General features: G+C 40.5%; 1 protein-coding gene across 4 annotated transcripts in view; it reads left to right on the plus strand.

Annotated features, from left to right (window-relative positions):
• Positions 1 to 26,976, plus strand: part of DACH2 (dachshund family transcription factor 2) — a 403,641-nt gene that overhangs the window by 314,930 nt on the left and 61,735 nt on the right. For all 4 annotated transcript variants that reach the window (XM_043974941.1, XM_043974942.1, XM_043974943.1 and 1 more), the window contains 2 exons: positions 13,937 to 14,072; positions 16,558 to 16,638. In XM_043974941.1, the coding sequence (XP_043830876.1) occupies positions 13,937 to 14,072; positions 16,558 to 16,638 (217 nt within the window). The remainder of the gene's footprint in view (positions 1 to 13,936; positions 14,073 to 16,557; positions 16,639 to 26,976) is intronic.

Genomic DNA, 26,976 nt, shown 5'->3' on the forward strand with positions numbered 1-26,976 from the left:
CCATTTTAGGATAGTCTTGATGGTTGGGAAGTTTTTTCTTACTTCAAGCTAAACTCTGCAATTTCCCCTCATTGCTCCTGATTCTGTTCTCTGGGGGAAGGGAAGAGAAAAGGAGTAGGCTTTATATAGCTCTTCTTACGTGCCAGACACTGTGCTAAACACTTTGTGATTATCTCATATGAACCTCACAAGAACCCTGTGAGGTTGGTAGTGTTATTATTCTCTTTTCACAGATAAGGAAACTGAGGCAAATAGGGTAAAGTGACTTTCCCAGGGTCACACAGCTAGTAAGTGTCTGAGGCTGAATTTGAACTCAGGAAAATTATTCTTCCTGGCTCCAGATTCAGTATTCTATCCACTGTGCCATGTAATTGTCTTGCAGAATAAGTTCAATCCCTTCTTTCCCCAGGACAATCTTGCAAATACTTGGTCACCCCTCCAAAGATCTTATCTCGTCCTTCCAAGCAAGCCCACTTCCTTCAGCCAATCCTCCTATGCCATATACTTGAGACCCTTTACCCTTGTGATCACTTTCCTTTGGTGGTGCCTAGGACATCAATGTTCCGCCTCAATTCTGGTGCCTAAAATCACATGTATTATCATTTTGATGTGTAAAAATGCTCATTAATTGATAATGGCTCTGCTATCAAGGTGATATAAAGACAAGAGTCAGAGGTATGAAGGGGCATGGAAATCCTCACAGGTACATGGAATCCTATCCCCAGGAGACAGCAAATTATTTGAACCAATAAATATGTGCTGTGAAGGATGCAAAAATAAGCCATAGTCTCTGCCCTCAGGGAGTTTACAGACTATTAGAGAAAAAGAGAAATGCACCAAAAGTAGAATGTAATATATTAATCTTGATCCTGAAGAAGTATTAGACATCGGGAAATCTATTTCTGTGAAATTCCCATCACTGGGAGAATTCAGGCAGAGGCTTGTTGTAAGAGAGAGCCTAGAATGGGGATTCCTGCATGGGGTGACACAGTGGGCCGTATGAGCTGTGAAGATCCCTTCTAAGTCTGAGATTATAATTTTGTCAAAGGGCTGTGGGAATCGAGGAAGTGGTGGTAGGAAATGTGGGGAGCAATGCAGAGAAGAGATCATATTTGTTGACATAAGCGAAAGGGCATCTTAGAACCATAAAGTTTAGAGCAAAGGCATGACTGGGGAATATCTAGAGAAAGCTGAGTCGTCTTGTTTGATTGAGGCATAGAATAAGCAAAGGGGAACAGAGTGATGTAGTCAGAAAATGTAGGTAGGAAGGGATATATTGCAGAATCAGTAGTACTTGTGGTCTACTGGTTTATCAGAGGAGAGGGCGACTTTAGAAATGACTGAAATTTTTATGTTGGCCAGTACCATTAAAAGAAAGAGGCAATCCAGAAGAAGGACCTGGAGAAGGAGCAATGAGTAAGACTGTCGGTTGGTCTGGTCATTTCAGAACTTGGGTAACTAGATGGCACTTCAGTAGATAGAGTGCCAGGCCTGAAGTCAGGAAGCCTCTTCTCCCTGAGTTCAAATCTGGCCTCAGACACTTCCTAGCTGTGTGACCCTGAGCAAGACACTTCACCCTGTTTACCTCAGTTTCCCCATCTGTGAAATGAACTAGAGAAGGAAATGGCAAACCATTCTAGTATTTTGCCAAGAAAACCCCAAAATGGGGTCATAAAGAGTTGTACACGACTGAACAACCAATTTCAGAACTTGGCCTATTTTCCAGTTTCCTTTGGGGCCAAAAAGTCACAGAATCAAAGTCTTAGATAGTACCTAAGGCCACGTAGTTCTACTAGAACCTGCCATGAGGACAAAGCCATTACTTCCCCATGAGGCAGACTGTTCCACTTTGGAATAGTTATAATTGTTGGGAAGTTTTCTGGTATCAAGCCAGAGGAGTCATTCAGGCATCTGGGGGTAGGGCTTAGTTAACAGTGATATCCAACGATGACAATTATCTTTGTAAACTTCTCTCTTTGACCTAGAGGTTAAAGGATTTAACTCTCTCCAGGATGCGTATAGTCCATACTGTCTACATAGATAACATAGATGATAGATAGATATTGAACTAGTGCTTGAAGAATAAGAGAGCATGGCAGAGTAGAGAGTTGGCTCTGGAGTTTGGAATACCTGAGTTCATGTCCCACCTCAGAGAAACAAAGACACATGAGTGGGCAAGTCATTTAGTCGCTTAGCGTTACAGACAACCCTTTTGGACGATGAACTGAAGAGCTAGTGCCAATATGGAGTGACAGAGGGAGCTTCTTATGTCAGTGAAATCACAGAGCTGGTTAAAAAAGAACAGCAAAGCATGAAAATTCACAACTCAAAAGTGCCAACCACCTCAGCTGTACCTACTTTCACACTTGGATTGGATCACATTACCTCTTACACGTTCCTACACTGTGCTTTTTGGTGAATAGTATCAATTTCATCTCCTCAAGGTAGGGCCTTCTAACAACAATTGCCAGATGTCAGCATCCTCTAGTGACATTTTTTATAGGTTCCACATATTTGTTTTCATTAGTACAAAAAAAAAGTATCTCTGATTTACTAACTCTGCTTCAGGTGAACATGCACTTCTAAATTAGGTAAAGGGTCTGATTTCCTCAGCATAGGGAACTCTATCCACAGGGTATACTATAATCATCCGTTATGTCCTAAGCTGCTAAATGTCAGAGGTAGTATTTGAACTTGGATCTTCCTGATTCCAAGCCCAGCACTCTTGTCTCTAGTACACTATGCTATTAATACATTTTTTTTTTTGCATGGCAATGAGGGTTAAGTGACTTGCCCGGGGTCACATAGCTAGTAAGTGTCAAGTGTCTGATACTGGGATTTGAACTCAAGTCCTCCTGAATCCAGGGACGGTGCTCTATCCACTGTGCCACCTAGCTGCCCCCGTTAATGCCTTTTAAATGAGTATGACTAAATTGTTTTATAAGCTCCTTGAATGAAGTCATCATGCCTTCTGCTTCACACTTACCATTTAGAAGTCAGGCATCCTGCCGAAATTTGTGTGATCAGCAAAGTTAACATTTAGTACTTCAGAAAGAAATGTCATAACTATGAAATTTGATTTCTTTTTGACAGAGACACTATAAATTAGGCAGAGTCACAATGACCAGGCCCACAAAACCTTCCTTCCCTTCTAAAATATAATCGGATGTGATTATAGTGTCACCGGTAAGCATCACTGTAGCTGAAGGTCTGTCAGCATTTCAGTTATAAAACCCTACTTTCAGGGAATTACAATCCTGCCATAAAAATTTCCTGCCTCAGAAACTTGGCAAGTAATGCCCTGGACTGAAGTCATTTCACAAGAAATCTCTAAATCTAGCTATTTAATGGCTTTTATATAGTGAAATCTCCAAAAGGATTAATTTGCTGAAACCTTTTGTAATTGTTTTGTTGTTGTTGTTGTTGTTGTTGTTTGTTTGTTTTTGCGGGGCAATGGGGGTTAAGTGACTTGCCCAGGGTCACACAGGCAGTAAGTGTCAAGTGTCTAAGGCCAGATTTGAACTCAGGAACTCCTGAATCCAGGGCTGGTGCTTTATCCACTGCGCCACCTAGCCACCCCCCTGTAATTGTTTTTTATCCCAGATAGACTTTTCTGATAGCTTTCCACTTTCTGATAGTGGGCAACCAGTGACACCCCAAAGAACTACTTCTAGCTCCCACTTTGATTTAGCAATAGCATTTTATTCCCAGGGTCACTCTAGGCCCCTCTTGTTTCTTCTCACTCAGTGTTCTAGAAGGACCTATTAAGTGTATGCTCAGAACATTGTAAAGACGAGAATGACTCTACCAGAGTCCTTAGCAGCTCAAACAGGGATTTTCGATGCAGAATTCTTACTGTGTGTTCCCTCTGGTTGTATGACCTGGGAAATACTTTTCATGACCTCCTTTGCTAAGGATGTGTTTGTAGAGAGAACTTGGTGACTGCAAGGCCACCTCCATTCCTCCTGTTCCACTGATGCCACATCTTTCATGGGAAAGGAAACCTACAGAATGCTGGCATTTTTTGGCCTTGAATTCTCCCATTCTTTGGCTCACTTCTGTTCATTCTTGCAACTGTCTTAGACCAGAGGTTGAACCAATTTTGAAAGCCTGTGTAGAATCATAGGAATGATCTGGGTTTAAACCTAACTCCGGTGACCCTAGCCAAGTTACTTAAGCTTTGAACCTCTCTGGAGAGGTGACCTGATATAGTGCATATAGAAGGGCAGTTTTGGAGTCAAGAAGACTTGGGTTCCAGTAAAGTACTTGCTAGGATAATGTGACCCAGGGCAACCTACTTAACACCACCTCTCAGTGTTCCTGCTTTCTCTAGCCCTGATAGAGGGAATGAAATCACAGGTCCAGTCCAAAAATATCTGTTACTCCACTGCTCCACCTTCCTAACTTCCAGGACTGTGAAGCAAATCAAAGGAGTTTACATGTGTAAAGCACCTCCCAAAGCTAAATGGTCATCATCATTACTACCGGCATTGACTTTTCTGGGCCTCAGTTTTTTCTTCTGCAAAATGGATCTTATTTTTCATTTTTTTTAAAATAAGCTTCCCTGTCAATCAGTTAATCGACCAAAAAGTATTTATGAAGTACTTATTGTGCTTCTGTGTATGGGCGAGAGCTATTGACCAACTTGTGGAATCCCAGGGATGTTTCATTCAGTTTGACTAATTCATAGAAGTCATAAGGCCTTGTCTGTAAAACCAAATACAATCAATAAATATCCAAAGAGATGAAGCAGACCAAACCCAGGGATTTTTATCCTCATGGGCTCTCAGAGCAGGGATGGCCCTTATTGATCACTAGTCCTACACTTTACTGCCCTTCCTCCTCCCATTTTATAGATGAACATACTGAGGCTCAGTGCGATTAAGCCCTAGGTCAGTATGCTAGCAAGTGGCAAACCTTGGACTTGAATTCAAGTCTTCTGCCCTCCCTGAATCTAGGATTTCTAACTCTTAACTTAAATGATTTCTCTTTGCTTTCCTTCTCAGAGTCGAACATTTCAGTTTTCTGTTAATTCAGTATTTTTGCTTATTTTCCTGGCTCTTTCAAAAGGAAGTTGGGGAAAACCAGACAGCTGTGATTGATTGCATATCCAAATCAGATGGGTATTTATTGTAATGTGACAGTCTAATGGTATTTGTTTGAATGCTCCTCACAAATTCTGATGAACATGCCACTCAGTGCATTCGCTCTCTCACTGCACAATTGAGCATTCAGAAAATGCACTTCCCTAATCAAGGGTCCCCAAACAATGTGGCTTCCTCCCTCCAAAAATCCAAAAAACAACTTTGCCAATCAGTTTTGCCACCTCCTACTTCTTGACCAAACAGCAAACTTTTCTCTAAAATATTTCCAAAAGTATATATAAGAAGTCATTCCTTTCTATCCCTTAAAGGGGAGGCCCTTTAAGCAGTAGTACAATCTGAGAACACGCAAAGCACTTATGACTTTGTCAGCCAGGAACCTTCCCTTCTTTGACTTACTTAAGCTACATAAAGAAATTGAGTACAGGGATAGAGGTTAAGTGACTTGTCCAGTGTCATACATTTACTTGATTTTATCCACTATGGGCTATTTGATTTGCCTTAATTTTTCCAATCTTAATTTTGTATATACGGTATTATCTCTCTCTCTCTCTCTCTCTCTCTCTCTCTCTCTCTCTCTCTCTCTCTCTCTCTCTCTCTCACACACACACACACACACACACACACACACACACCCTGGGAGGTAGGTGCTGTTATTTCTATCTTAGAATTGAGAGCACTGGGGCAAACAGGTTAGATGACTTGCCTCCCCCTTGGGTCACTGTGCTAGTAAGTGCCTGAGGTCAGATTTGAATTCAGGCCTTCCTGATTGTTAAGTCTAGTGCTCTATGTGCTGTGCCACCTATCTGCCTCAGAGTGGGGGTGTGTGTGTGTAAAATGCTATGTTACATTTTTTCTGTTCATTCACCATCTATTTTTTGGGTACCTCTTATGTGTCAGGCAGTATGTTAGTCCCTGAGAGAGTGACATAAAGATCAGAGATGGACAAGACACAAGTCTCCGTAACAGGCTTATTTTTACGCTCATTTACAGCAGTGGAGGGTAACGGTTAGAAACTCAGTGAATTTCCCAGGGTCACAACTGGAAAGCATCAGAGCCAGGATTTGAAACTAGTCCTTTCTGACTCCAAGCCCAGCACCCTGTTCCCTCTACCACAGGGTCTTCAAACACAGAATCTTCTTTCCTGTGTTGCCATGTTTAGCAGTGAGAAAGTAGAGACCAACTCCAGGTTTTCTTTGCCCATAAACAAATAGGTTTGCCTGAGTCTGGAAGAACTCGAGTTCTCTACTGAGCATAGCCTTTGGGTGGCAAGAAGTACTAAGTGACAGTGCCCATAGCAGGTGCAAATCTGGCCAGCATGGCCATATATGAGTAGAACATGTAAGATGGTCATAACTTTTGGGATCTGAGAACTTGGCTCATCTGCTTGTCCCCTCAGCAATACCAGTTCCTTTCTTCTTCTTTTTTTCTTTTCTTTTCTTTTTTTGCGGGGCAGTGGGGGTTAAGTGACTTGCCCAGGGTCACACAGCTAGTGTCAAGTGTCTGGGGCTACATTTGAACTCAGGTCCTCCTGAATCCAGGGCCGGTGCTTTATCCACTGCACCACCTAGCTGCCCCCAGCAATACCAGTTCCTGACCTAAAGGTCTGTGCAATCTCTTTATACTGTCCTAGCCTGTGGAAATTACCCTGTATTATTTGTTCTATTAATTAATAATGTATCTCAGTCAGAATCAAAACACTCCCACTGAGGAAATAGCTAGGTGGAAGAACAGTCCATAATCATATGTGTTTGATTCAATTCAATTCTGGTGTGTGTGTGTGTGTGTGTGTGTGTGTGTGTGTGTGTGTGTGTGTGAGAGAGAGAGAGAGAGAGAGAGAGAGAGAGAGAGAGAGAGAGAGAGAGAGAGAGGAGAGAGCGAGAGAGAGAACGCACTAGAGAGAGCACCCCATTTTCTCAGGAAGTTTACCTATGGATGGATGTTCTAAGGAGTGTGGTAAGAATATCTGGAATGATGTATATTGGATTGGGACTGTTTTATGCTACCAAGGGTTTATCTGTATTATTGACACATGTATTCATTGCCCTCCTGTATTTGGCATGACCCACAAGACAGAGTTAGAAAGCATATTCTCCTAGCACCTCCCCAATTTGAGTTGAACAATGAAATTAGATAGATATACTGAAAACAATTCTGGAGTCACATTAATGCTTACGCAGGAGGGTTTGTGTAGGAATTGTCATGGGTACTCAGGCCTAGTCCAAGTCATCCGCAGACTTTGTTACTGCAGTTCTGAGCTGGTACAAGGGCAGAATGTGACCCAAGCTACTGGCCCCCTCTGTGTAGAGAGCACCTAGGCATCCAGAAAGGATGTTTTGATGATCCTTGGCACATGGGAAAAACTTGGCTAGAGATCACAATTCCAATCTAGGAGATGATCTGATAGTGTTTTGAATATGGCCTTTGGATGTTTGAATGGCGTCTTTAATGTGTCCTGTGGGCATCTGCACTTTATCAGAAAGCATCCTGGAGGGGGCAGCTAGGTGGCACAGTGGATAAAGCACCAGCCTTGAATTCAGGAGGATCTGAGTTCAAATCCGGCCTCAGACACTTAAGTGTCAACACTTAGCTGTGTGACCCTGGGCAAGTCACTTAACCCCCATTGGCCCACAAAAAAAACCCAACAACAACAACAAAACACCAAAAAAAAAAGCATCCTGGAAAGGGATGGACTGTGTCTTATATTTCTTTTCATTCCCACACAATGTCATGCACACAGTAGAGGCTCAGTAAGTGTTTGTTGAATCAATGAATGGACATTAACATTTGGGAAGCATTTCCAACAAAAATGCATAATGAGTGATACTGAATTAGGTGGAGAAGACAGGATGAATTGCAAGCCAGTAGTGAATCTGGGAATATCATTAATCCAGGCACATAGTAACTTGTGGTTCTGGCACAATTACTAGCATTGGTAGCTCATAACTCATGTAACTACAACCAGAATTAGATCTAGTGTCACCATCAGTGTCAGGCCTACAAAACACCATTTGTCCTTTGATTATGTTGCCAACATGGCAGTAGAAGAGGGCAGAGTTAGGTAAGAGTGCCCCCACCACGTGACATCTTAGTCCCTGGTAGCTCTTTTCATATTGTTTATTCGTTTATGGGCAACTTTGCAATGTCCCAATGAAAGCTGCCATGCTCTTCCCTCTGAAGTGGGAAGCTGTTCTTTGGCTTTTCCCCAACACCATCTGATTAGCTGGGGTTTTTGTTTGGCTGAGCAGCTGGCAATTAATGAATTGATAGGAAATGGTCACAAGGCAGTGGCATTAGCATGGGAACATCTGGTATTCAAAATTAGTCAACACAGAGAGAGGAGGTTTTGTGATCATTCAAATTCATTGAAAAAAATCGCTAGTTGAATCTTCTCATAAGGGCTTTTAGAAAAATACAAGACCATTATTATCTAATAAAGCATTAGATTAAGATGAATTGGGGGCAGCAGGGATGTCTGTCCCTTTTTGATGAGGAGGGGTTGTTTGGGTGGCAAAGATCCAAGCCCACAATACAATTTTGGAACCATGTATTTTCCTGTTTAACTCTGTTGATATTCTCCCATTCATGGGCATTAATTCTTGTTTCAGAGCAAGATGAATACAGGAGATATGATAGGGCTTCTTTCTCCCTAACCAACCAAGGTTGCCCCCTCTGTCTCCCTACTGGTTGTTCCACTTCTGTCACCAATTAGATGCCATTCTTTTTTTTTTTTAATTTTGCAGGGCTATGAGGGTTAAGTGACTTGCCCAAGGTCACACAGCTAGTAAGTGTCAAGTGTCTGAGGCCGAATTTGAACTCAGGTCGTTCTGAATCCAGGGCCAGTGCTTTAGCCACTGCGCCACCTAGCTTCCCCCTAGATGCCATTCTTAACCTGTAGTTATCCAAATAATTCACAAGGGTAGGGTTGACATGTTCCTTGAAAAGTAAAATATTTAGAGATTTTAACAACATACTACCCTCTTTACCTCTCTGTCATTTCCTTTGGGAATCTAATTTGCAAAGTTTTGCTTTTGCTTTTTAAACAAAGTGCTAAGAGAGCCACATTGTTTGGGGATCTTGATTAGTTAAACATTTCATATTATGTGTAATGATTCTAAAGAGATTATTTTCCCCATGACTTTCTGAATACCAGGATCAAATATAAGAATTCTCTATTTGGCTTTTAAAGCCCTTCATAACCTGGCCTATTCCCATATTTATCTGAATTACCTATATCAATCATTTCTGCCCTCATATTGTAATGATATTTTATGTTCATATATAATAATTTCAGCCATTTTCCCATCAGTGGACACTCAAACATTTCGTGTCAAGTTCTTTGATACTCAGAAGAGTGCTACCATGAATATTTTGGTATATAGTCCATCTTTTCTTTTATTCCAAAATGAAATCCCGAATAGTTATATCATTTCATGGCTCAAGCCAAAATGTGCCTGTCTTCTCTAACACTAACTGTGCCCTTCTGTTTTTTCCATCTTTGGCAATTTGCATTATCTGAGGCAAAGCCTTAGAGTTATAATGTGCATTTTTACTACTATTAGTGATTTAGAACCTGTTTTCACACAGTTATAGTACTGCTTTAAACTGTTTGCAGTGCCACCAATTTTAGCCCTCAATTTCTGCCTGGGAACAAATAGAGACCAGCAAAGATACTTTACGCCTGTCAGTAGTTTTATTCTCAAGGTCTGTTGAATTCCAAGCTGCTTTGCTTCTGCAGAGCCCTGGTGACAGCACTGAAGGAGCCCATCAATTAAATATGAAATATCAAGATAAATGTATGAATAAAATATCTAGCATTCAGACAAACTTCCAAAACGAACTCACCGGCAGTGAAATGCCATTAAATCCTTTAGGAACTCATTAATAGATTAACATTTGGAAGAGGAATTGCAGTAGCAGTTGAATTCAAATTAAATAAAAGGGGAAAAAAGATAAGCCATATATCATCCAGCACACTAAATGTTTGATAAGGATCAATATCATCAAAATCAGTCAACAAATCAGCATTTAAGCTGTTATTAAAATGACTGTATATGTGTGTACAAACACACACACACAATTCTGTCATGTACCTAATACTGTGATTTTAGTGCTTTGTTATGTGTATGCCGTTTACAAAAGAATGTATAGGGGTGAATTCAGAGACCTTCCTCAACACGGGCAGAGTTGGTGACTTCAGTGCCATCAGCCTATACAAGGACTAACATTTAACAAAATGGAGCTTTGTAGTTAGATATGTGATCCAATGCTAGATAGTTCTTCAAAGAGATTTAATATCCTCAACATTTTTCTGAACATTTATGGTCCATCACTGGAAAGACACAAGACAAGATGGAGGAGACAAACCTGTAAGATTCCCAACTTTAAAAATCTGTTTTATAAATGAACTTTTAAACCAATGCCAAACTGTGGGCTCAGATACGACTTTTAAGGATCACAGGAAAGGTAATGGAGATGTATAACAGGGAAAACATGTTTCAGAGTAGCCCTGCCCTTCTGCTCTAAGTGCATCTGTGGAAAACTGGGCTGAATTGCTTTGGATGGAACAGTGAGCTCTTTAATGCAGAGATGTTAAAACCCCCCCACCAACCTCAAGGATATTACCAGGGACAGGATTGTAAAATTTATAAATGACAAATCAAATGAAGTCATCAATGTGTAAAAAATTGGGGGGGTTCATTTGCATTTTTCCCATTTCAATGGCCTCATTGATTTGTTACAAATACTGTTAACCCTGTGTTTGGCAAATGGTGAGGATATTATCACTTGTGTTCTCATTTGTAATAAAACAGATTAACTTGCTGTGAAATTTTAACTAGGCTGAGCCACCACAGTAGCTACCTAATGAAGCGAGGCACATTGCTGTTAAGTAGCTAACTAGATGCATACTGATTACAGGGCTGAAAAATGGATCTGTTTACTTGCAAAGAAGAAGCTGGGCATGGGGCTCTTCATTATGTTAGGAGAAGCTCAGCCTCACATGGCCACAAGGATGCTTGAAAAGAGACGATTTCTTAATCGGTGATGAGACTCTGCCCTTGGTGAAAGCAGTTTGCATGTTGAGAATAGGCTTTAGCACTGTCTAAGGGAAACTGTAGCCCTATGAAATTAGGAAATTGCTGGATGCAAAACCATCATGCAGAAAGAAATGCTCCATGGAAAATCTGACTGTCACTCTTAATCACCACACTGTGATTTGTTTGGCCAAAGTTAGTTCATCGGGTCACATGAGAACTGCTGAAATGGCAGAGGGCATATTTCAGAATAAAGATTATTCAGTCATTTCAAGATGTATAAAGTTCTCTGAGATAGAATATTCTGGCATTGTGACCCATTTTAATTAGCACCATTTTCAACTCCTGGACTCTGTCTTCGCTAAAACTTGATTTAGAATGGAGATTTGATTGAACATCAGGGAGAGTGAGCAAAAGCTCATCTTGTCAGCTGGAGCTCTTTCCTTTTCCACATCATCAACTTCTGAATCATTCCAATATTTTTCATCAAAGGGTGGCATATATTGTTGAATGTGTAATGTAGTTGCTTCACTTTGGGTGGTTTTTTTAAACACAGAACTGCTGGCAAGCTTTGTCCCAGTCCATCCGTTTAAAGTGACATGATGCAGAAATGCAGTTTGGTAAATCCCACATTTTCCCAGCAAATTTCTAATTTTTGAATTCACAATTGAATGACGAATGTTTGATACTTTATGCTTGGCTTTTGGCACAGAACCAAAGAAGGCCTTACAGAATACATCTGTCTATATCCCCCCTGCCCCCCTTCAATATGCATGACCACTGAGAAAACAAACGGCAGAACTGGGATTTGGGAGCTGTTTCACAACTGAAGAAATAACCTTTTTTTAAAGGAAGCTATGAGCTTTTTAATGGTTTCATTTGCAGCACAGAGGCCTGGCTAGTCTTGGAAAAGTCATCCTGCTGCCATTGTAACTTATCACAGGATCCTAGCCTGTTCTTTTTTTCCTTCTTTTGACCTTTACTTCCTCACAATTAGATGTGGTGCTGCATATTAGCTGAAATTTCAAAGTAAAGGGCAGAGATCACAAAACTCTGTGGGGGGGGGGTTGGCAAAATTAGCTGAATCCCTCTTAAAATACTATAAACTTTAAAGATGATCAGCTGGTATTTCATTCATATACAGAGCTATAGCTTTTCTATTCAATGACTGCTTTCATTTCATTAAAGTTACTAAGTGTTAATTAAATACCAGATGATTAGATAACACACTAATTGAGGCTTAATAGATATGTAAGAAATATGCACATCGTTTCATACTGTAAAATGGTGGTTATATGCTTAAAATAGAAACTTTTCGATATTATACATCTGTGTTAGACAAAGACACTCTTCCCAGGAGATTTCCAAATTGTTTGTGCAGCCTTTGAAAAATAAATGTGAAAAAGGCCAAGCAATCTCTCCAATTATTTGTCTTACTTTATTTCTGTCAAGAGTGTTTTTTAGTCAGATTTATATGAATCATGTGCGTGTGTGTCTTGGTATGTTAACTCCCAGGTATCTGACATATTTTGTATTTATTTTGAATGAAATTTTTCTTATCATTTCTTCCATTTAAAAAAAAAAGTAGGGGCAGCTAGGTGGCTCAGTGGATAGAGTACCAGCCCTGGATTCAGGAGGACCTGAGTTCAAATCCAGCCTCAGACACTTGACACTTATTAGCTGTGTGACCCTGGGCAAGTCACTTAACCCCAATTGCCCTCCCCCCCCAAAAAAAGTATATGTTGCTGATGTTATTTTTTATAACTTCGGTAGATAACTTGGCTGTACCTACCAGTTGTCTCAATTAGATTCTTCACTGATTCTCTGGAGTTTCCCAAGCACACTTATGGTTACCTAGGTGTCTCAGTGGGTAGAGTGCCAGCCCCGGAATCAGGAAGACATAAGTTCAGATTGAGCCTCAATCATTTAGTGTTGCCTATGCAGCTCCAGGCAAGTCATTTAATCTGTTTGCCACAGTTTCCTCATCTGTAAAATGGGGATCATAATGACACTTCGCAGGCCTGTGAGGATCAAATGAGAGAACACTTAGAAAGTCCTTAGCACAATGCCTGGCAAACAGAAGGCACTATGTTAGTTGTTGTCATTTGCAAATAGGACTCATTTGGTCTCCTTTTGGACATGCTTCACCTTCAGTTTTGTTCTATTGTCTTCTAGCATGTACATTATATCTATTAACTCACCACCCCCTTGTGATGCCCAGGCATAGTTTGTAAAATGTCTTAAGTAAAAAAAAATCAGGCCCTGAGATTGGATAGGTGGGCTAAGTACAGCCCTTCTAGACTATCACTTGGTTGTTTTTTTAATGTAGAAGTTACCAACACAGACCAGAAATCACTGTTTGTAGGTTCTGGACCTATTTGGGCACATCACCTCATGCACAAATCCATTTTTAACGTTTTAACCTGTTAATTTGTTAGAGTTCATAAGATTTAAGGGACCCTCTCAAATTTCTGGAAAACCACAAGACTATTATTCATTCTGTTTATCTGTGTTTTGAAATTTTCTACTTCAGGAACAATTTGTTCCTTCCAATTTGTGGCAGATACAAAACCTGCTTGGCACATTAAAAATAATGAATGCACAAGAATGGTAATCTACTTCACATAACTTAGACCCACTAAGGCCAAGCATTTTCTGCCTGTATATATGGACCTTGTAAATGTCATGCCAATAAATGAGCAGATTTTTCAAAGGGTCTTAACTTGACTTGGTCCTCCCGAAGCAAAGCTTGAACGTTTCCTCTTCTTACGCAGAAATGATTTCTGTTTGTGTTTAAAGGAGAGGATTCAGGAGAGCCCTTCACCTGCTCCTTCTTTGGATGAGGGCCTTTGCCCTGTGAGCCTTGAGTCTTCCCATCACAGCAGCAGCATGTCCAGCTCTCCTTCTCAGATGGACCACACCCCAGAGAGATTTGGTGAGTATCTCTTCCTTTCTGCCCTCCCTCCCACCCCAACGCCTAGTTCAAGGCATTTTAGAATATTCTTGTTGAAAATGGGCTGATAGGGGCAGCTAGGTGGTGCAGTGGATAGAGCACCGGCCCTGGATTCAGGAGTACCTGAGTTGAAATCAGGCCTCAGACACTTGACACTTACTAGCTGTGTGACCCTGGGCAAGTCACTTAACCCTCATTGTCCCACAAAACAAAAAATGAAAATGGACTGATAGTGGGGTGCGGGCAAGCATAGTCTTTCATCTCCTAGAGTGGGAAAAGCATATAACTGTTACATTTAATGCTCTGTCGCATAACAGAAAGAGGAGTTGATGATGAGAAGGTGAGGTTTCTCTCACAGTTACTAAATGCATCCTGTCTGGATTTATTATTGCCATCAGTATTCTCCCTGCATACAGTCCAAGGAGCACCACTAAACTGCTTCTGTATGGGCTTTTGCTTCCCTTTTTTTTTCCTTTTTCCTGGTCTCAGGCTGCCTGAGCCTACCCAGGTGTAGGAAGTAAATTGCTTACCATCTGGAAGTGCCCTTAGCTGCAGAGTAGCAAAATATGCAGTATAGGAGACTTAGAGAACAATAGAGCTAGGAAGGCTTGTGCCTTAGCTTCAGAAGGGACTGTGCCTTGCTAATCCCACTTTAGGCAAGGGAGAGCTAGCTCTGTCAGCCCAGGACCCAAGATCTTCAGGGAAGGCACATTTAGTTTCTAATTGGTAACAGGATTTGTGTTCCTATTGGAACAGGCAGTCCTCTTCTGGAGAAACTCCAAAAGGCAGGTTTAGGTGTTTAAGGCCCTTTGGGGCTTGGCACCAATGAGGTTAAGGTGGTGAGTTTGACCCTTGCATAGGCTGTTAGTATGTTAGTTAGTCTGTGCTCTGTGGCTGTGACCACACCAGTCTCCACATAAGGTGGGGGGTATCTGATAAAGAGCTGGATCCTTGCTATTAGAAATATAACCCAAGGTTCTGGTAGTTTCTGTATCTGAAATCAAGAATAGAATTATTTGTTGAATACCTGTTAAGAGAACTAGGGCCGAAGAATAATTTTACTGACTGCACAGACAGCCAATGAGCCATTTTCTTTCTCTCTCTTAATCAGTAGAATCAAACCCAGTATCTAATATAGCTTATTCCATAAACATACATGAACTATAGTCATGGAGGAAAACTGATGATGGGGATTTGTTTTAGATATTTTCCACTTGTTCAAACAATTGTGAGGGCAATGACAAAAAGGATAGCTTATACTAATACTTTAAATTCAAGTTCTAGATTCAATTATCTGGGAAATCTCTAATTGCAGAGGAGGGATGTTTCAACTAAATGTAGAACAAAGAAAGTCGACACCCTAAAATCAGAGTTTTTTCCTTTTTTCCCCCTGAAAGTTGTGTTAATTCAACAATACAATTCTTTGACTTGTCACCCATAAATTTGGCTATCTGTCATGTCCACTAAGAGTTATTTATAAAGTCAGTTGGAGTGTAGGTTAGCATTTCATATAGCCACGGTTTCAAGTGGTTCACTTTTCAAAAAGATTTCTAGAAATATATATTGATAAAATAAGATATTAGTTTTTGGACATGGCCAGTGGGGGAATTTGTTTTGTTTGACACTGTGTATTTGTTACAAGGGCTTTATTTTTCTTTGTTTCCCATAGGAGCAGGGGAAGGGAGTGGGGAGATAAAATAGAAATAGAAAAAATAGAAAAAGAAAGGAAAGATGTTCATTGAGGCATCTTCTTTTTAAAATGCACCAAAGATAACAGAAGGACTGCCAGAACAAGTCATAGACAGGTAGGAAAACTTGGAAAGCTATTATATTTATAAAGAAGCACAAGATCTGCAGTTTCATGGACTATGCCAATCTTATTTAATGTTTAAGTTCAAGATAAAAATAAATGAAAACATATCTACCATTTATGATAGAAATGTACTATAGGTATACATATGTGATTTATATACATCTATAGTTCATTTCTGCAGTTCTATGTATGTGTGTCCTAGAATGCAGAGCATTTCCTGTGTCTTTCTAGCCCACCCATCTGGTTAAGTGCTTTGAATGCTGTTTTTTTAAAAAGGGATTTGTAATTTACTTTATGTAGCAAGCACCCAGGGAATGGCTTCCCCTGCCTATGCAAATTGTCTCCTTCCCTCCATCTCTGCAATGTAAAATAGAGAATTTTCTGGGTCTACTGAGAGGTTGAGTGTCTTGCCCAAGGTCACTCATTCAAGGGGGGCAGGGTCAGAAGTGAGGCTTTCTGATGCCTCTGATTCTATACCATGTTTACTCTTTCACACACAGTAAATACTTATTAACTGTTGAGTAGAATTAGCTTATAAGTAAATGGAGAAATAAACACCACGCAAATAAGAAGGATTTTCCAATCATTTCTGAGTTTCTCTTGTATTTCAGTTTCCTTTTGTAAATATCACTTCTTGCTCTTTCTTCTCTGTAGCTATGATGTCTGCCAATAGAGAGGGAGAGTTCACTGATCAAGATAATGGATCGAATCCAAAAAAGCACCAGAAGGAGAAAGGTAAGATCTTTTCTTTGTTTATGGCATTTACATTACAAGCCTGTACACTCAGCTGATAACTCTGCTCAGCATTACATTTTCATTTCGGTCACTACTCTTTTTATTTTTTTGGTTTTTTTGTTTGTTTTTGGTAGGGCAATGGGGCTTAAGTGACTTGCCCAAGGTCACACAGCTAGTAAGTGTCAAGTGTCTGAGGCCAGATTTGAACTCAGGAACTCCTGAATCCAGGGCCGGTGCTTTAGCCACTGCGCCACCTAGCCACCTCTCGGTCACTACTCTTAAAGAACGCTTTCAGCTTCGGGCACATCTTGAGCTTGTCCACAATGTGTCTATTAAAATAACTTGTTTATTTTAGTTTATGAAGTATAGAGAGGAAGCCTGAAGTCCCTCTCTTCTTTATGCTCACCTTTCGTTTTCAGTAGGAATACACAGGGTTATTTGGGCCACCTTTTATTGAATAGATGCTGTATGATACAGGTCTTGTTTACACTTATAAATGACACCAAGATTGGTAAGTAAAATAGGTAAGTTTATGAATCCAAAGTCTGGTTTTTCCTTTGTGGTTCTGTGTTTAAAGGTCCCGTATCAAATAAATCCATTGGGTCTTTCCATGGAAGACTTAGGCAAATAATCTTGGCCTTGCTCATGCTTTTATGAGCACTTTTGCCTTCAGTACCCCATTCAATGCCCTGTGCCCCCTCCCCATTCCTCCCTTCTCCACACCCTTGGGAGATTTGTGCATAGAGAACAGGCTTACCAATCACCCCATTGCTGCCATGGGAGCTGAATCCAGATCTGCCTCTAATCCTGAAAGTGATGGAACAAAGGGAAATCTATCAATATGTCGATGGCTGTGGCTGGAGGGTTTACCTCATAAAGCTGTCACTGAGGGTAAGGCCCTAATTCCAGGCTCAAGAATGTCAACTAGTAAGTGCTTTATTACAGTCTTCCAAGATAGTTCGATGGCCTGTTTGCACATCACCACAGGCAGCTCTTCACTCTCTTTATGGTAGTTGGTCCACCTGAGGTTTAGACAATCCTCCTCCTTGAGCTCAAGGGTTAACAGAAATTGGATTCAACTAATTATATGGATGAGCATTTGAGTTTGGATTTGGTTTTCATTTCATTGATCCATGGTTGATTTCCTTGCCACATGTTAAGTCTTTTTTCAGCCAGACACTGAAAGGCTATACCCTCTGGGGCTCCAAGATGCAAATGATTTATTTCCAAGAAGTTGGCTGTTTCTCAATCTAGGTGGAGTATATTAAACCCCTGAATTCAATTCATTGTAAGGGAATGACCTCTACTCAAAGAGGCAATCAGATTTGAGTTTAGGCTGTAACTTTGCATCTATGGCCTTGAGAAATTTTGTTTTCTGAGACCTTTTATTTGTACTTAGCCGTGGCTACTTGAGGGAAAGTCTGATTGTAAAAGCAGTTTTTCTGGGGGTGGTCTCAGGATGTAAAGGGGACACAGAATTCATCACTGCAAATTGCCCATGAGCCAGGAGGGCTGAATCTATGATTTGGCCTGTGTTCTAAGGTACTCATTGTTGAGTCTTATGAACAATCAGCTAGAGCGCTAGGACTGACGTATGACGGCTGATTTTAATAAGCTACCCAGTGGTATGTACTGGCATTTCAAAATCTCTTGCTGTGGAACAGCACAGTTTTATCCATTTCAATCAAATAGGTTGGTCCCATCTTTACATCCTGGTGAGGACATTAATATACAGGGTAGCATGTTGAGCCTTACTATGGATACAGTGAAACACTTTCCTGAAAATAGCATTTTCCATGTCAAGTTCTACAAGTTACATTCTGTTTATTAAGACAAAATATATTTTCCTCAAATACATTTTTAGTTATTAAAAGGGAATATAGCAGAAGTAGGAGTATCAACATTTATTAAGTATGACAAGTAAGCAGTTTATACAACCATGGCAAACATCTGTTTTCACATCTGCTTTGAGTAATATCATCATGATTTTAAAAATGATTTATAGCTCTGCAAGCTATAAAAACACCAGTTTTGTTGGTACCTCAACATTTTCAGACAATGAGGACATTCTGGGAGGTATGGCTAGAGTATGCCTCGCAGAGAATAGCCCTTGTAAAATTTTGTGACAACCAGGGCAACAGACCTCCCAAACTAAGTAGTTTCTTATCAGCAATGGCATATGGGCTGAGCTGGTAAAATGTAAAAGTCATCTTAGTCTGTTTCTGCATGAAGGTTAGAGGACAGCCCTTTTGGTTACAACGTCCAGTAAGCTGCCTCAAGCCATTGCTTTGTAGTTTCCCATAGTATTTGATGGCTTCTTTTGACCTCATTTAGATATAGCTTTAGGTGTTCTGGGACCCTCTGGAGTTAAGCAGCACCGCCAGGATAGAGTGCTAGACATGGTCTGGGGTGGAAGACATAGACCTCACCCACTACCTCATCCAACACAGGCATAAAGGGAATCCTCATGATCACATCATCCCCCATTCTCACACTTAACATGGCATCCAACTACAGATTCTTCTTGGTGTTCCCTAACCTCTCCCTACTGATGATCTGCTAACTCTGACCTTTCCCCTTCTAGGATCACATGGCACCTCTTCCACTTTCCATAGTCTTTCAAATCTCCCTGTGTCTGACACTTCTTGTGCTACCAGTCGATGTTGCTCCTCTGGGCCAGGTGAATGGGAGACATCACAGCCTACTAGCTTTCAATGTATTGTTCATTCATCCTCCTTGGCAGAGAGAGCAGAAGAGGAATTGAGCAGCCAGCTCTGCCTTCTCTCTGTTGTCATCCCATCCAACCCAAGCTGTGGCCCCTATTCCTTCTTCGATCCTCCTTTTTCTCCTAATAGAGCTCAAAGAAATAAATCCAACAACTGTTTTCTGTCGTCCTTGGCTTTCCTTGCCAGTTCATTCTGAACTCCAGGACTCTTGACACTATCTTGATAGGTCCTTGACATGGTTTTATATACATCTTTTCCTTCCATGGCCCAAGTGATCACCATGGTCCCAACTCAACTATGCCTTCTACTACTCTTTATGGTATATAATTGAGTAGTGTGTGCATATGTAAGTAGGCAGTCTTCTCTCCCCCACCCCAACTCTTTTTAGTTTAAAGCCCTTTTGATTTGCAAGATCCTTGGTGAGTACATTCTTTTTTTTTTTTTTCTGCGGGGCAATGGGGGTTAAGTGACTTGCCCAGGGTAACACAGCTAGTAAGTGTCAAGTGTCTGAGGCCGGATTTGAACTCAGGTACTCCTGAATCCAGGGCCGGTGCTTAATCCACTGCGCCACCTAGCCATCCCCTGTGAGTACATTCTTACTAGCCTTTGTTAGGTGTACCCCATCACTTTCCAAGAATATGCCATTCCTTTATTTAAAGGTTTGGTCCAGAAGTCTAAACCCATTCTCATACACCTTCTTAGCCTCCCAAATCAGAGTTTCTTGTCTAGAGCTCTAGTCTTAAATGGGCAGCAGTGAGGAAAACTCAACCTCAGTCAACGGAGCTGTTGAAGTAACGTTGTAGCTACATGAGTAGCAAAAGGGTATCAGATAGGAGAGATTCTGTGAAAGTAAAGACAGCATGATTTTTTTTGGTGGGGCAATGAGGGTTAAGTGACTTGCCCAGGGTCACACAGCTAGTAAGTGTCAAGTGCCTGAGGCTGGGTTTGAACTCAGGACCTCCTGAATCCAAGGCTGGTGCTTTATCCACGGTGCCACCTAGCTGCCCCCAAGACAGCAAGATTAAGCAACTGATTTATATGTAGAGGGAAGAGTTCTCTTTTGGATATGTTGAGTTTTTAATGTCTAATACATGTAGTTTGGAATATCCAGTAGGCAGCTGGTAATGTGGGACTGAACCTCATATGAGAGATTGGTACTGAATGTGGAAAGCCCTTTCATGAACACTGTTTGAATTTTATCTCTCATACTTAGGGTATGTGGGGAGTGTAGAGAAAGGAAGGACATTTTTCTCATCTTTGAAATGAGTGGACTGTCTTGTACAAGGTCACAAAGCTTGGAAATGTTGGAGCAAGATTGGCTCCGTAGTCTTAGGGCTCAAAGTCCACTGTTTTTTCCCAGTACAATTCAAATCAAGTGCATGACCACTTTTATCATTTTGTGATCCCAAGCCACAAGAGTATTTCAACTCAGCATTTTACTATTAGATTTAAGATGGTTTGAAATTTAGTTTGTCTAATCTTGAGTTGACACTGATAATATGGGTTCTGTGCCGTTATTCCCAACTTGAGGTACACTGTCCCCTTTCTCCAGGCATTCTGGAATTCTTTGTGAGGTGACCATGGGAGCTACCCAGAGTCCTTCACACCCTTGTGAGAGCTGCTAAAAAGGTATAGCAATTAGAACTCTGGGGCAATTTAGAGTTGTTGTCCATTGGATAACTTAATTCTATCACATCACTTATCCAGGAGAGAAGACTGTGAATTTTTGGTCCAAACTACTCTGTAAGACCCTAAAAGTTACCTTTAGGGTGAATTTTGGCTTTATAAAAGAAGATGAAGTATGCGTTTGTGGACTTTTTCTTAGCATCTTTGATTCTAAATTGTATGAAAGGAAATAGGACCACACTGAATTTTAGGGAATCCACCTATTCAGACATTATTGTTTAACTAACATTTCATTAGTGGAGAAAAAAGATTTCCTACAACTTGAATTAATCATTTGACAAGAGAGAATTAGGCTGTTTACAGGAGTGAGAGGAAGAGAGATGAAACAGGTGCATAGCACCTGAAACAGCAAACAGCACATGTGATATGGGGATGAATTCTCTGGAGAGAGAACTTTTCTAACAATTAAAATGAAAGCATCCAGATGGGAGAGAACAAGGAATAAGCCACGAAGTAAGGGAGTGAGACGTACACAACGTGGAGAGTTTTGGAAAGTGTGGTGTTATTTCCCAACACCTGTAGAGGGTTTATATGACTCTGCCTTTGGCTCCAGCATTATCAGTGGGGTAGGCTGAGATGACATCATCTGGGAAGGGAAGACCCACTCTTTGACATTTGGTCTTGATTTTCATCTTCTGGCTGAATGTATGTGGCTCCAAAGGGGAAGATAATGGCCATTTCACACACACACACACACACACACACACACACACACGGGAAGATCTGACTGCAATAACCAGAGTCATTTATCATGAATATTTTAAAATGATGGCAGAAAAATCAAAGTCCTGAGTTTAAAATTTAGATGAACTGCCAATGCTACCTTGATATCTGTAACCTATATAAGAAAATTATATTAGGTAAAGTTCTGGGGTTCAAAGCCGGGTTAGACTGATTAGGATTAATTACTATGACAATTTCCTGTCCAAGCCAAACAGAAAAATGGGCTATTTTTTTTTAAAACACACCTTCTTGGACTTTGGTTTATGGTTATGGGTTTTGTTTGATTTTTTTGCCTTCAAATTCAAAATAGCTGGCTCTGATAGACTTGTCCATGACATTTTTAATGTTTTTGACCTTCCTCTGTAAGTACTTGAGATGACAAAATTTCACTTTCCTTAAAAAGTCAAGGTATATTTATTGTTAAGCTTTCCTTAGACTGTCAACTCAGAAGCTAAAGATTTGTATCATTCACTTGTGCCTCAAAACTTGGATAACCAGAGCTTGGGGTAGAATTGCATTGTGACTGATAAAAACAAAGTAGCTTATAATATTGAAAGATAATAAAAATACCAGTAACACAAAATAGTACTATTCCTAGGAAGCTAGATTCTGTGCTGGGAAGAATAACCAAGATCAGCCAGTCAGGGAGATCTTGATGTTTTGATGTCATGGGCTCCATGGGCAGTCCTACCAGGGAAGTATATGGACCGCTTCTCAGAATCATGCTTTTAAATGCCTGCAATAAAATGAAAAGGATTACAAAGGAAACCAATTCTCTTGCTACATAATTATCAAAATATTTTTGAAAAGTTCCCAGAACCTAGGTTAGGAAACTTTGACCTAGTTCAACCTAGCCCTCTCATTGATCAGAAGACCTAGAGAGCTTAGATCATTTCCCTAAAATCACCTTGGTAGTAAGTTATGGGGCAAGGATTTGGCTTCAGTTGAGACACTTGTTAAGTCATCCTCAATTAGACAAACTCAGTGATCTGATCTCTTTAAAGGGATAGAATTAAGGAACTCTAGAGTTTGGTTTGTTTTTATTGTAACGGAAAATAGTAAAAACTCAGGAAACTCAATATTTGCATTACTAACAGTCTTTCAATGTGTTGACATTTCCTTTAGTTTTGAATGGTGTTAATGATTTTTCCATGTTTGGGCCATGCTGATAAACCAAGTCTAAGTTAGACATATGGATCATAATGGTTTCACATGCATTCTGTTCATTCATTTGGTACCTATATGTGTGTGTGTACACATACATACACATGTTTGCATGTGTTTATGTCTGTGATAAATCTTTTTTTTTTTTTTTACAATTATTACACATAAGGGAGTAAGTGTAGGCTTCTAAGCTATGATTTCATTGGTGCAAATGACTTCCTGTGTCCATGACTTACATACAGGCTTAGAAAGTTTGTAGAGAATGAAGTTTTGTGAATTATGTATCCTAGGAGCTGAATACAAGTCTTCCTGACCTGAGGGCTGGCCTAACAAGCCTCTGTCTATTCCACCATGTTGCCTCTTTCCTTTAATGGCACAACTTTTCTAGAAATCCACACACTATGAGAACCTCTCACACTTTGAAAATAACTCAGAGCAGTAGGCAAAAAGAAGTCAGATGCCACTGTCCTCTGTTAGACATAGTATCTGTCTGATGTGGTATATACCTAAGGTAGTCAGAAGGTCTGCCTGTGAAGAGGTAATATACGAAAATTGGCAGTCACTTCTAAGACAATAGATTTTCCTCACTTTCCCTTTGGATTAGCTCATTAATAATGTCACTCCATCTTGACAAATATAACCCGATCCTAACACTATTAATTAAAGAGACAATGCCACTGGTGATAAGCAGGTGTAATTATTCAGATTGAAGAGGGGAAAGTAGAAGTGAAGGCAGTAAAGAACAGAGACAAACTACAAATAAATCAGAAACAAGGGACATAGATCTGAAGACAGGCACTTTCCCTCTCTGTACCTCAGTTACCTACCTCTTCTACAAAATGAAGGGATTTAACTAGATGACCTCCAGGGTTACTTCCAGCTCTAGACCTGTGGATCTGTGAATGGCAAATAACCACACCAATGAAAGGTGAAAGAAAGAAAGGAATGGAAAGACACAGTATTTCCTCCATGGTAAAGAACTCCCCTGACCCTCTCCCCACCTCATTCTAAGGTGACTAAGGAAATGAGGCAGCCCTGAACACCTGGGGAACAATAGCCATGGCCTTTATAAGCCAAAGTTTGAGGAGGCTGTTGGGAGGGGGAGTACATGGGAGAAAAGACAGATGCATTTTTTGGTAGCTAGTGGTATCCTGCCCTGAACACTCATTGTATAATAGCAGGACACAGAATTAAGAATCCCTTGGATCCAAAACTCATTCTCTTTAAAGGATGGGAAACATCATGTCCAACTGACTGGATCGAACATATATCAAATGAGAAGAATTTTCTGGCAACTCAATTCCCTGAGCTTAATCAGAAGATAATGAGATACTCATGCTTTGTTGCAGCATGGCTGTGATCCTGGGTCCTGGAAAGCTATGATATCCCAGCATAAACTGTTGATTCCTACAAAGCTAGAAAAGATTTAAGTCTGGGCCTGATGATAGGCCCACATATCTGCTGTTTGAGAATCAGCCTAACTAAAAATAGAAATACTTGGCAGCAGAGGGCTGCTACTCATTCTTTTTTAACTATAGTAACTCATGAAAATGATCTTCAAAAGGGAGAAGGGGTTATGACTGGTGTTGGGGAAGGGAGTACCCACAATGATAAAATCACATATCCTTGAAGTCCTGAAAATTGAAATTGGTTCTTTCTTTTACCATTACTAAAAGACTGAGGGACTTTCTCCCATTGGGTAATTAATCATGTTAGTGGTATCAGATGATATCAAAAGTTCCCTAATTCAGAGGAACTCTACCCCCTTTAGATCTCCTTATCATTTTGACCAGAGAGTCTATTTCTTTATTATTTTCCCAAACAATACTCACTAGATTTTGGTCTAGTCTACCCCTAGTCCCCTGGCTCAATCAAGTTTCAGAAACACAGATTCCCTGCCTTTTCATTTTCTGAACACTGCTGGAGAAGCTATTACCTTTTGGCCTTCTTTGGTTGAAAATACCCACTGTTGGTTTGTGACTATCTTCTGCAAACATGAAATTCAGAAAAGAGTTGCTCTTGGCTTTAGTGCCTTCTAGCCTAGAGCTATAACTAGGTATTATTACACCCAAAGCAAAACCTGTTTGGGGTGTGGGGACAGTTGTTCAGTTGTGAGCAGGTCAGAGGATACTCTGGCCTTGGGAGCAGCTGTCCTAGGAGAAGTGGTGGGCTTAAGAGGAGGCCAAGGGAAGACTACAGGGAAGAAGCATGTGCCATGCCCCTGTCCATTTCCCCCACAAGTCAGCGTCTTAGAAAAGACCTCACTTTTCCCCATGTAACTTGTGGTTCTTCTGTCAGACATGATTTTTTAAAAAAAATTTCTGTTTCATAGGCAACTTAAGAAATCCTCATTATTTCCCTCAGAGCCAGGTCCACTCTCACATTGGACCCAGTGCTTCTCTAGATGGATTTTGTTGTACCATTTGACCTTGATGTTGGTTTGCTTCTAAGTTAGCCCAAATCAGAGTTCACCATTATCTCAATAGCCGAGTCTGTTGGAAGCCCACCAAAAAACTGACTTGGTATTATTCATTCCACAAACATTCCTTTAGTGCCTACTATGTACAAGGTCCTGGGCATACAAAGATAAAACCAAAACAGCACCTGGCCTCAGGATGCTTACATTCCTCTGACAGACACAGGGACCCTTCCTTAATTCATGCAAGCTGGGGTCATTTGTATTATGAGTCTGTCAATAAGTGACTCTGTGGAGGTTGATGGGTGTTCATTTGTATTCACCAGCATATATCTTTGTAAAGAGAGGCGCATATTTTTTAAATGCTATTAACATCTGGAGTCTACTGTCCTAAAAGAGGTTGAAGGCCAGTGACTAGAGAAGCTCAAGTGTCAGTTATTCTTCTAACTCCTTTAATTGCTGCCATGATCCTTGAATCAGCTTTCTCCTCAGCATATGCCATTCCAAAAGCTGTCGTTTCTTTTTCTTTTGCTCCAAGAACCTATTCCATGCAGGTTTCCATTGAACAGTTCTTTCCCCCCACCGTGGAAGACAGCGATTAGTTTAATGAATACAAATATAGGAAAAGAGACAGTTCAAAAGCTGGACTCTTTCCTGCTGATAGCTCTTGCTGCTAGGTGCGGGAGGTTGCCAGGCGATTCTTGCAAAAATAAAGCAAAACTTCTAGAAAAGCAAGATCTACCAACGATAGATGTCCTGTGTATATGGCGTGACGTAGTGTTGCCCTATATTTTGCCCTCCAGGCAAGAGAGGCCAAAAATGTGCTTAGGAAGAGATTTAAGTTGCTGTTCAACTTTGGGCATGGTTGCCCTATAGCCTTAGGCATGTACAGATCAAAAGGGATTTCAAAGATAGGGAAAGCTAAGAAATGATTTTTTAAAACTCTGTGTAAATGTACATTCAAGTAAAATAAAGCCAGGAGACATGTTTAGTGGCAAAGAGGTATCTAGTGGGAGAAATAAAGATGGTTGGTCCTAAATAGCCATCCCTTAATAGCTGTGAAATAACTCAATTAGCAGCTTGGAATATCTTCACTGTCTACACAGTATGTGCTTTTACAAGCACATGTGATTCTGTGCTGCTCTGTGAGTGGACAAAGGAGCTAGCTCCTCTCCAGTCCCCTGGTGGGCTCTCCCAGAATGATTGTCATCATCAAACATTTATTGAGTGCCTATTAAGCACAGAGCAGCACACTAGACCCTGATTCTAGATGTGTGGGGGCCCAACCAGAAATGGTGGGGTGAGTTTATGAGATATGCCAAATAGGACAGATTGATTCATTTAATATGTGCCAACCATGTGCTGGGACTCTATTTTGTACTGGGGTAACCAAAAAGAATTCTATTCAATGCAAAACATTTCTTAAGTACCTGTTCTGTGTTGGGTGCTTTGTTATGTCCTAAGGCTACAAAGACAAACTAGTTGTTCCTCTCCAGGAACTTTCTTTGTATTAGGAGAAATAGCATGTACAAAATTAGTTAAGAAGTATTTTCTTTCTTTTTTTTTTTTAAATTTTTTTTAGTGAGGCAATTGGGGTTAAGTGACTTGCCCAGGGTCACACAG

The sequence above is a fragment of the Dromiciops gliroides genome, chromosome X (assembly GCF_019393635.1).
Source record: "Dromiciops gliroides isolate mDroGli1 chromosome X, mDroGli1.pri, whole genome shotgun sequence".
NCBI classification, from domain to species: Eukaryota; Metazoa; Chordata; class Mammalia; order Microbiotheria; family Microbiotheriidae; genus Dromiciops; species Dromiciops gliroides.